At 36.4% G+C, this 11,833-nt stretch overlaps 1 protein-coding gene across 4 annotated transcripts in view; it reads right to left on the bottom strand.

Moving 5' to 3' along the window:
* Positions 1-1,773: 1,773 nt before the first annotated feature.
* Positions 1,774-11,833, bottom strand: part of slc35f3b (solute carrier family 35 member F3b) — a 78,221-nt gene continuing 68,161 nt past the window's right edge. For 3 of the 4 annotated variants that reach the window (XM_028469329.1, XM_028469330.1, XM_028469331.1), the window contains 5 exons: positions 8,922-9,141; positions 5,867-5,992; positions 4,249-4,441; positions 4,075-4,164; positions 1,774-2,921 (listed from right to left, as the gene is read on the bottom strand). In XM_028469329.1, the coding sequence (XP_028325130.1) occupies positions 2,680-2,921; positions 4,075-4,164; positions 4,249-4,441; positions 5,867-5,992; positions 8,922-9,141 (871 nt within the window). In that variant the 3' untranslated portion in view covers positions 1,774-2,679. The remainder of the gene's footprint in view (positions 2,922-4,074; positions 4,165-4,248; positions 4,442-5,866; positions 5,993-8,921; positions 9,142-11,833) is intronic. The other variant, XM_028469333.1, reaches the window with a different exon arrangement.

Below are 11,833 nucleotides of genomic sequence, written 5' to 3'. Positions count from 1 at the left end.
TTATAGTAACATGAGTACTTGGAATCCATTACTTTCACCTCTGGTATTTACACAAATAATCACTGGTTTAATTGGATATTTAAAAAATAAGTAATATGTAGGTTTTGTAGACCCCAATACAAGTTGTTTTCCCTTTTATTATACATTTATAGTGAAATTTTGGTGCACCTGAATGTCAACCTGAGCAAAGGCTGTAAAACTGATGGTAAGTTGCTTTTTTTACCTATTTTTTTTTAAAGAAAAAAAATCATTCATTTTTGCTTCTATTGTTGCTTCATTTTTTGGTTGCTGCCACATCAGCATATTTAATCATGCACAGTTTGCATCATCTTACTGTTATCTTTATGTGTACATCCAGGAAAATTCCTAAAAGGTTTTTGAAACACTGAAGATCGCGTTCCTGTTGGACACGGCTGATATAACAGAAGTAAGAAAAAAAAAAGACGGAACAGGCAAATGTACTGAAAAGAAGTCCTTTTATATATATTACATATAATCACACTTGAAGACAGCCAACAGGAGTATTGATAAACTCATCTATTCACGCTCTGAATACATCCTGCTTAGTTGTAATAATCGAAGGTTGCTGCTCAGTGTAAAAGTCATCATTCCTTACAAAGGTTTACATTGATGTTTATAGCAATAATTCCAGAGGAATACAATTTTATTATTTATTGTCATAGAGAATGACAATGGGAAACAGTGCTAATTATTGCAAAACAAAGAAAAAGGCAGTGACGTGGACTTCTCAGCTGATTTTGCCCATACATACAATATATGTGCATGCTTGTTCTGTAGATGCCACTCACGGTCCTTTTTGAAGTTAGTCAGCAACCAAAAGCAAGAAAAAAAAAAAAAAATTTAGAAAAAAGTCTCAGATGCATCAAGAGTTGGTAGCTGAAAAGACCAACGTCTGCAGAAGAGTAGCAGGGTAGTATTAAAGAGTCTCTGCAGCAGTCTGTGGTGGCACTGTAAGAAACGGGCAGCGAGCATGTGTGGTACAGTGATGATGATGATGATGATGATGAAGATACATTCACAACAAGGCAGATTGGACACCATCACTTCCCTCTGTGGCTCTCAGCTTAACGTTGGCTGTAAACTGGCTTCAGAGACGCGTAACACACAAAGTCGATTTTTACGGAAAGCCTTACAGTCGAATCATTCTCAAGACCAATTAAAACCAGAAAAATACTAATGAACAGATTTATTAAAGATGTTTTTTTGTTGTTACATTTTAGAAAATGTGATTGTGTGATCCTTTCAAAGGAAGGCTTAATGATGGTTGGAATATTTTTACCAAACTTATTCCTGGAAGATGCTATTTATATTGCAAATGGCAAATAAGCAACTACAGCCATTCTTTTTTAAATCATTTAGTTAGTAGTTATTTTCCGTTTTACCAGTAGGTCACATGTGTCAAACTCAAGGCCCGGGGGCCAAATCCGGCCCTGTAGCGCATCAAATTTGGCCAGCTTTAGAAAAAAAACATGAAATATTTAGTACATTATCAACTAATTCAGTGGTAGATATCTCAGTCCCTCCAAATACAAAAATTCAATTCTAATCCACAATATTTGCAGAGCTCAGTTGTCCCAGTTCTTAGGTAACATGACAGCAGTCATTTTTAAGCTCAAATTCTTCTCAAATTTTCCAAAATCTGGCACATTTTCCTCAAGCTATTCCACAAAATGTCCCTAAATTCCCAAAATCAGGAAAATTGAAGTGAAGATCCTGCAGGGACTGATATACTTATATACCAAACCAGGGCACATTAATGTTGAATTAGCTTTTTTTCTCACAAAAAAATCTGTGGCCCACTTAAGCTCAAACTGGTCTGTATTTGGCCCCTGAACTAAAATGAGTTTAACACCTCTGCAGTAGACAGACGAAGATGTAGGGCTGCGCAAAAATATCGATTTATTGAATTTGTAGATAAAAACGATTTTTATTTTGCAAATTCGAGTTTTTTTTTTTTTTAAATTTTTGTCATTCTTTGTTTACATGTGTTTACCCTTTGAGTAGGACATACAGTATGTGTGTGCCACAGGCATGTTTCATTTTTTATTCGCACTATGCTGAGATGCTCAGGGATGAGTTTATTATTTTTAATTGTAATGTTATATGTTATAAAATATGTAGTTGTCTGATTTGACAAAATATCTGAAGTCTGCAGTTATTTTTAAGTGCATTGAAAAAAAATTGAAACTCCAATATTTCTTTAAAAAATCTGAGATTTTTTTCTTATTTTAGGCAAAATCGCCCAGCCCTATGTTGATGTGGTTTTTTTTTTTTTTTACTTTTTTACAGCCTGGACTAAGGGCTTTTTGATTGTAAATATGTCTACAGAGCATCAGGCCTGCCTTGAACCTTATTGTCTGTCACGGTTTTCTTATGATTTCATAACAAAAGTTGGAAAAGGATAAAACAAGTCAAGTTTAGGGTAAAAAAAAAAAAAAAACACAGGACTTAATAAATTATACCTGATTATTTTTGTGGAAATATCATTTCCTATTGGTTTAAGTCCATGCACCAACTTGGACGACTTCTTGAGTAGAATGGAAACCAATGTTTGACAATCTTGCACTGCTGCATCTCCAGCCATCGTTGCTCCTACAACAGTGGAGTCGTCCCAAACACAAGGCAGGAACACAGGCGTGCGTCACCTCGTCCATGAAGTCAGTGTGCAAATGTTGACATGGAGGTCCTGCTCCTCCCTCTCCAGTTGAGCCCTGTGGCGGCCCCCGCCTCCATGCTGCCCTCTGCCGGTTCGTCCCGTTTGCGCAGCTTAGTGCTGAGCTGGATGATGCACTGGTCCCAGTCCTCTGGAAGCAGCAGCATGAGGAAACCCAGGCAGATGATGAACACAGCGATGAGGCGCACAGTGTTGAACTGAATTTCACCAGTGTAGAGGTCCACCACTGGAACAGGACGAGGGATGCAGTCACGTGAGGATGTAAGTACAGTAAGAGGATATTTTGCCATTCACAGAAATAAAGTGTGAACGATTGGATGTCATTTTAACACACTTTCAAAACATCCTGCACAATTCAGACATTTTTACCAATTGTTCTGTGATTATTCAATATGCACACTGTACATTTTTAGTTTGATCTTATGAATGCTTTGAGATTTTGAGATATGGCCAATTTAGTGAGGGGGGTATGTGTCAATTTTCACTTGTCCTTATTTTTCTTACATTTTCAGCTTCCTGTAATTTGATATTGACCTTATGAAAAGGAATTTGGATATCCGTGCGTGGGTAAAAGCCCCTAAGTTGGGGTCCAAAATAAAAATCAAGAAGTCGTATAAAGAAACATTGTTTCATATCCCAAGAAAGAGTAACATTTATACTATAAATTAAAACAGAATTCAGATTTTTCTCACATTACCACATTCAGTTATGGGCCAATTAAAATAGTAAAAAAAGTGTTTTTTCAGATTTCGAGACTATCACCCAAGAACCAATGCATATATGTGACTAATCATTAGTGATGTGAACAGTCTATGTACGTAGCTCACAGCTGATCAAATTACAGGGAGCTGAGGCATATGCAAAGTTGTTTACTGAAGGCCCAAACATCTTCCAGCACAAAACCCCAACAAACTATTTTCCATATTTGAAGGACTGGCATATCCAGCAGATAGGATGTCTAGCAGATATTTTTTTATATATTCTGAGAGAGTAGGTGGAGCTGTATTAACATAGCAAATTTCAGTTTCCTGTGTGATGTAATTCCTGAGATATTGGAGGATGAAAATGGAAGAAAAATAAGGAGGTGCAAAAATCGAGACACCCGCCCCCTCAGTAAAAATTATTCCTCCGATCAAACTAAATATTTACAGTGTGAATATTGAAAAACAATTGGTAAAAGTTTTATTAGACCAAAGTGCATGGGCCATTTGTGAATGACCTGTTTAAAAGTGACATTTTCATAGAATAAAATGACAATACTTGTGGTAAATTTAAACTTCATCCTTCATCAAATATAAATGATCACTTATGGGCGATTTCTATGCCATCAAATATTAAATAGTGACCTGGGCTAAAAAGCACAAAGTAAAGCGACTCACTGGCATTTACAGGAACACTTAGGACGATGCCAAGGGAAATTAAAGTAGGGTACGTTATTGCAATGCCAAAGTTCACCAAGATGTTGAACGCTGTGAAGAATAAAAGTACAATCAGCAACAAAATATGCAGAACAGTTGATTTTTTTTTTTTTTATGGTAAAGGTTTATATTTACCAAACAGCAGGGCTGAAACCGCACAGAGGTGAGCCCAGGGGATGTCTGCCAGTGAGGAGATGTGCTCCACATGAGTGAAATACAGGATGACCGGCACAAAGCTGATAAAAACAAAGTTGGCGCAGCCAACGATGCTGAGGAAGAGAGCAGCCTCTCCAAATTTGGCACTGCCAAGGACCATCTTAAAGAGCACCTGAGGACAGACGGGGAGGAGCCTCATGATGGTGCAAAATCCGCTAACTCAAGGAGCTACAGAGGGAGAACCTGCCAAGAACCTGCCATGACTCTAGCTCAGTTTATTACATCACTGCAGCACAGACACTATAGACACATTATACTGTATACTGTAAATATCCAGTTTATTATGAATTAAAGTCAACACTGAAGTGTTAGCCAACCAAAACTGTCATTATTTCTCTTTCAATATTCATTTTAAAGAACATTAAAATGAACTATAGCAGAGAAACAACACAATGGGACACACTTGTCAAACTCAAGGCCCAGGGGCCAAATCTGGCCCTTTAGAACAGTGTTTCTTAAATGAGGTAAGTGATGACACTATAGGAGGTACTTGAGAGATAGTGGAAAATTAACAAATAAAATGTCAGTCCGGTAATGATAAAAACTATAAAAATAAATCTATTCAAGAGCCACTAAATCAGTGTTTTTTTTTTTTAAACCTTGGGGTCGGGAAAATTAAATTTAAAATTAGTTTTAAAATTGTTTTAATTATTCTTTTTATTTATTAAATCTAACAGACAATCTTAAACAACTGTATTTCCATAAATTCACTTTTGTGAAATATTTATCTAGTTCAACTGAAATGCAGTAAGAAAAATAATATCTGAGCTCAAAAATGATCAAAAACTAATTCTAGATTAAAAAAAAAAAAAAAATATTTCGGGGTCGCCAGAAGTTCTTGAAATCAAAATGGGGTCACGATCCAAAAAAATCTTGGGAAACATGACTGCACAAAATAAGATTCTTTAAAATGTGTGTATCACTCGTTCATTCCATCGTGATGCTCTGCAGTTGTTTTTAAATAGTTTTATGAGCAAAATGTTGTAGTCGAACAAAAGGGGTACTTGGATTCAGAAATAAAAGAAAGGGGGTACTTGAGCCAAAAAAAAAAAACGTTTGAGAACCACTGCTTCAGAGCATCAAATTCAGCCCACAGGATAAAGTCAAAATTATAGAAAACATGAATTATTGTGTAGAAATACCAAGTAATTCAGTTGTAAATATCAAGTACATAAATTCAATGAATATCCACAATATTTGCCAGGGCTCACAGTTTTTATTACGTGATGGCAGTCATTTCTAATCACAAATTGTTGAAAAACAAATCCCATTTAAAATCCTGCAATTTTATCAAAATTATTACACACACTTTCCTCAAATTGAATACAAATTAGTCACAAACTCAAGGAAATTTAAATAGTGGCTATTGTCTGTAACTTTCATCACTTTACATATATTTAAAGGGCAGAAGAATGTTGAAATTGCTCATTTTCCCGCCTAAAGTTTGCGGCGCACTTGAGATCAAAGTGGTCCATGTTTGGCCCTTGAACTAAAATATATATTTGACACCCGTGCAGTAGAAAATGAGAAGAAGTACCTTGTAGAGTGCTGACATTGAAGCAGAAGCCACAACCAAAGCAATGCCGATGACGGAGTGGCTGTGAAACCCATCAGCGTAGGTCATCATTACAATGCCTGCTATGGCCAAGATAGCCGCTACTATCTGTAGGCAAAAAGAGAACGAGATGAAGAAGAGCAGACGCCACTAAATATGAATAATAATTTTAATAAAAAAAACTGTTCAAAATCTGCACATAAAGTCAGTAGGTTTTTTTTTTTTTGCCACTTTGTAGAAAATCTCACTTGGCTCTTTAAGATTCAAATGTATGTTGTCCCCCCCCCCCCCATATTTTGCACACCCACCCTCCTCTGCAATGAAGTAATGGCTTCACGCCACAAAGCATCTGTTTTCTCCCACCTTCAGCCAACCTTGACGCTCTAAAACCAAATATCTCATGTATGTTTCATTACATTACATTACTATGTGCATTAGATTATTCTCCACACTGTAACTATGCATGGTTGGGCTGAGGATGGAATGTGGTGCAGTCCAACTGAGTGAATTAGTGCTGCATTAAGAAAGTGTCAGGAAGATGAATGAAGTGTGTGTTTTTGCTTGGCCGAAGCCCTTCAGGCACTCTTTGGCAAAACGTTATATATATATATATATTTATTTATTTTTTTCTGCAGTGCAAGCTGCCTGTCAGTCACTGCTACACCTTTCATTTAAGGTGAACAGGCCAATTTGTGCCTCTTAAGGCGTCAAACTGATGTTATTACAGCAGCCACGCCTACATTACTCACATGGAAGTCAAAACTCTGCTCATTACTTCCATGCAGGGTTGGGGTCAATTACATTTTTTTTCAATTACAATTAAAATTCAATTGACTATTTTCCCCCTGAAAGTCAATTACAATTACATTCTCAATTACTAAAGTTAAAAAAAATTCCATTATTCACAATTACTGAGCTTTACCTTCCTCTTGTGTCAGCTTTCTGTCAGCATCTCTTATGATAATGGGTCAGTTTATTTATTTATTTTATTTATTTATTCAGTTTATTTCCGACATGGTTATATTCACTTTTTTTTTTTACTTTTTTTTTTTTTTTTTTTTTTGTACATGCCGAAAAAGGAGACGAGAGAAGCAGTTTGCTTATCTGGGTCCCGTCCCCTGTTTTACCATCGCAAGTTTACATGGGTTTACATGTCTCTCTGGTCAAACATTCTTGAGTTGTTCTGAACAGTCCTTTTTGGTGTATTCTCACCCATGTCTCAAATCAAGTGTAAAATATACAAAAAAAAAACATAATCTCTTTCTGAGCACGAGTGTCATTACGAGCCTCCACAGTCTTCAGCCAGCTGCGTTTCCTGTTTTTGCCTCCAGCTAGAGTTGTGACGTCACTCGTGACGTACGCCATTAAAGGGTCTATTAGCAATAATAAGTTGGAAATGTTTCGAAAAAAGTTGGAAAAAGCTGAAATTTCTAATAGAAATGAATGGGAAAGAAACACATGATGTAATAAGTCAAAACGTTTAAAAGTCACAAATTATAAAAGTACAAGCATGAATCTTGGGGAATTTTTTGATACCTTATTTGTGAAAATTGGACAAACGATATAGGTGCATATAGGTGGAGTTAGCAACGACGGAAAAAAAAAATGGATATGGATGCCTACAATTACGCAATTGCAATTATAATTGACCCCAAAAAGTTTGTTTTTAATGCAGGGACACTCTCCTGCTTTAGTGTCGGCACAAAAAACTTGTCCCCAAGATCCACTGCAATGCTGCAGACATCCAAAGACTGCATCACTACCACTGAGCAAGGGAGGGAGAGATGGAGAAGAAAGAAAGTGGCAGCATTATTACAGCATTTGTCTCTCAGTGAGTTTTGTCATCACACATAATAGAGGTTGGGGGTAAGAGCATGTTTGCAGAGGGGATTGTGTTGGAGAAAAAAAAAAAAAAAAAAACAGCTACAGAGACGAAGCAGTGTGAGAAGAACATTTTCTGATAAGTAAAACCCCCAAATGCACACACACACACACACACACACCAGGCTGTGCATTTTGGATGGTAATCGTGTTGTCAAAAAGAAAATTGGCTCTGCACTCAGACGAGCTGGGTGTGCTGCTTACATGTTGGACTGGGAGTTCACTGGGACCAGCTCGTCTCACACACACACACACACACCTGCATTTATGAATTATGTGCATCACAAAAGATGTAGAAGAACCACGCTAAGCTGGAAACTGCTTATTCAAACGGAAAACTTAGGGGCGCCACACAGTTCCTCTGTCATCTCTAGTATCGGCCAGACAGCAAGATCACGGACTTAACATGGACTAATGATAATATCTATCATCTATATCTTTAGAAATAATCACATAAAGAGTCTAAGCACTTACTGCGACTTTAATAGATTTGATCCTTCAGTTTTGTGTCTCACACAGGAACACAACAAAGCCTGGAGGCTACAGCATGGCAGCCATTGTTCTACTATTTGTTTATTTTTTTCATCGCATTCCCATTAGCTTCCAGCGTGGTGGTCACTAATCTTCATGAAGGCCATAAAAAATAAAAAAAAGAAGAAAAATCAAGATTCTCCTACATTTAAGAATTGAGAAAATTAAAGAAAGTATACAGAAACATTGCATTGTACTGTATCAATACATATTTTCATTACACCAACAAATATACAGTATGAAAGGATACAGGCTATATAAATTCAGATTAGTAAGAAGAAGAAAAAATATCATTTTAAAGCATTTTTAAATATGCGTAAAGTTGATGTGTCTTTCAGGTCGCAAGGCGAATTTGTTCCATAAGTGAAAAGTTCTAAAAATGACGGATTTTTAAGTTTGAAGCAAGTCGTGGATATGATGGGAGTACTTATAATAATCACAGGTTGGCCATTTAAAATAATCTTCTTTATAAATAGTAGTGAATTATAATGCATTTTAGTTTCAATGAGGGGCCACGATAAGGTCCAGTGCTTCCTATCTCTCTCTCCTTGTGTAAACGATGCTTCATTTTTATGTAGAGATGCTTTTTTTTTTTTCCCAGAAAAATAATGAAGCGATCACTTACCCTGACCCCCATAAAGCGGTCTCTGAGTACAATCCATGACAACAGGAAGACAAAGGCCTTGTTACAACAGAACAGCGCAGACACGTCTGTCGTGTTGATCTTCCTGAGGGCCTGCAGGTACAGGTAGTTGGTGAGGATCCACAGGAGCCCAAAAGGAGCCACTTTGGTGAGGAAAACCTTCGGTGTCAGGCCGTCATCGCCGAAGAACCTGCAGCATTCCCTGTGCGGGAACGTAATGCATAGCCCTGTGTTAGCATGTCCAGTGAGAGACTGGCTCAGAGTAGTGGAGGAACAGCGTTATTGTACCTTTAACAATGCTCGTAAAAAGTGCACATATTCAGTTTCTGAGAATTTATTTTAAACAGTGGAGCGTGGGCATTTGTTAAGAATTCATAAATGAAGTAGGAAGATTTTGGACTGTGGAGGGAAACCGACTGTAAACATGGAACAAGGGTCAAATGTTGAGGTTGTTCAGAAAAGTTGTAACTATGGGGAACTTTTCACAAATAGTGACAAAGTTGTGACTTATTATTAGGCCAGGCTACCGGACTGAAAACTTGTTGTGTACACTAGTTAAAATCACTACTCCTCTGTTATTCGTGAATGGATCAAACTGAAATTCACTAGGTACAATCTATGGATGTGTAACCATCGACGCTCGGAGCCCGATTTGGGGCCTTTGAACTGAGCCTGTCTCAATGTCCGTCCCAGAACTTTCTCCTTCTCTTCTCTCTGTCTTCTCTCCTCCTCATGTCCCCTGGATAGTTCATCTCATGTCCCCTGGATAGTTCATCTCATGTCCCCTGGATAGTTCATCTCATGTCCCCTGGATAGTCCTCCTCATGTCCCCTGGATAGTTGTCCTCCTGTGTCCCGTCTGTTAGAGGCAGGTTCTGTTCTCCTGCATTAGCATCATTGCTACAGGTGCTACTCGCTACGCTAACTGCTGGTGTGCTGGTGCTCCTCAATTTTCACATAAACAAATTTGGAGATCTTTACCTCAGGCTTAGCTTCATGTATTAGTTAAAAAAAAAAAACTCTTTAAATCCAACTACCTTTTTTCTTTTTAAAGCTATTTTTTACTGTCTTCCAAGCTTTTGTGCTTCCTCACTTGCGCTCAGTTGGGGGTGCCAAGTGTAAACATTTAGTATAAAGAGTTTTAGCTAACACATTTTCATTATTTATCTCACTTTTCTCATATTTAGCACAAACATTTAACCACATATATAGAGGTAAAAAAAAGCATTAAATCTAAATATTTAAATCTAAATGGTATATGTTATATCTAAATGCTAAATCTATATCTAAATTTTAAATCTAAATCTAAATGTTATATGTTAAATCTAAATGTTAAATGTTAAATCTAAATCTAAATGTTAAATGTTAAATCTAAATCTAAATATTAAATCTAAATGTTTAAATCTAAATCTAAATGTTATATATCATATCTAAATGTTGAATGTTAAATCTAAATGTTAAATGTTAAATCTAAATCTAAATGTTGAACTTAAATGTTTCGCACATATGCTAATTGACCCCGCCCCTTGTAACCTCAACCAATACACAAGCAGAGACACAAAACCGTTCCCACCCACCTCTTCACCGATGCTTGCCTGGTGATATGTATGGCTGGTTCTCCCTGTGCGGTGGAGATCGAGCGCGCATTCATGGCAGGTGGACATTACACTCCCAACACAACAGTGCAACATAACATTTAGATTTAGATTTAACATTTAGATTTAACATTTAGATTTAGATTTAACATTTAACATTTAACATTATTATATAAGATTTAACATTTAGACTTAGATTTTACATTTAGACTTAGATTTTACATTTAGACTTAGATTTTACATTTAGACTTAGATTTAACATTTAACATTTAGATTTAAAATTTAGATATAGATTTAACATTTAGACTTAGATTTAACATTTAACATTTAGATTTAGATTTAATATTTAGATATAGATTTAACATTTAGATATAACATATACAATTTAGATTTAGATGTAATGCTTTTTTTTACCTCTATATATGTGGTTAAATGTTGTGTTAAATGTAGGAAAATGTGCTAAATATGAGAAAAGTGAGATAAATAATGAAAATGTATTAGCTAAAACTTTTATACAAAATTTTTACACTTGGCACCCCATCATTTTTACATTCAATTTTGTTTGTACAATGACATTTCCAGTGATTTCAACTCAATAAAAGACACAGCTGTCCAAATATAATACTTCAAAACACCTAAAATCAAAATCTGGGAGGTGCCGGATCTTGCTCCTAATTAATCTATGATCACATCAATGGTTTATTTTTGACTCCAGAAATGTGAGAAATGCCAGGTAGAAAGTACTTTGTAGTCTTTCTAAGAGATGGCCTCATTCCTTCTTACATTGGTGAGCAAAAATCTAATCAGAGTGATATACAGTGTGGTCTGGGCTCTAACTAAAGAGGAAATCACAGGTGAATTATGGTGAATTATTCCTATACCTGTGTTATATTTTTCAGGAATCAGATCCTTACATTACAGTGTTTCATTACTTTATCTGAATTCTAACACTGTTTGAGGTTTTTGTTCATTTATTCTTGCACCCATTCATGCTACATCTTTACACTTGCCCCAAAAAACTATCACCATACATGCACTTTTACCTGCATTACTTTACCAACAGTGTGTAGTAAAAAAAAAAGCTACATTCTTAAGAGTATCTGATCCACAATAAGGTAACTGAGTCAAAGGAAGTCGGAACTGCAGTGAGCATAATATGCGGAGCATCCTGTTGGAAAAGGCTAAGGCAGACGGTGTGGTGAGTCAGCACTAAACAAATGCACTGTTGGATCTCTCTCCCTATACACGCTCACACAGGTTATCATCATTCATTATAGGCACAGATTACAGCAGCTTTAAA

Source organism: Gouania willdenowi, chromosome 15 (assembly GCF_900634775.1).
Source record: "Gouania willdenowi chromosome 15, fGouWil2.1, whole genome shotgun sequence".
In the NCBI taxonomy this organism is placed as follows: Eukaryota; Metazoa; Chordata; class Actinopteri; order Blenniiformes; family Gobiesocidae; genus Gouania; species Gouania willdenowi.
This window is presented reverse-complemented; position numbering and strand designations above follow the sequence as displayed.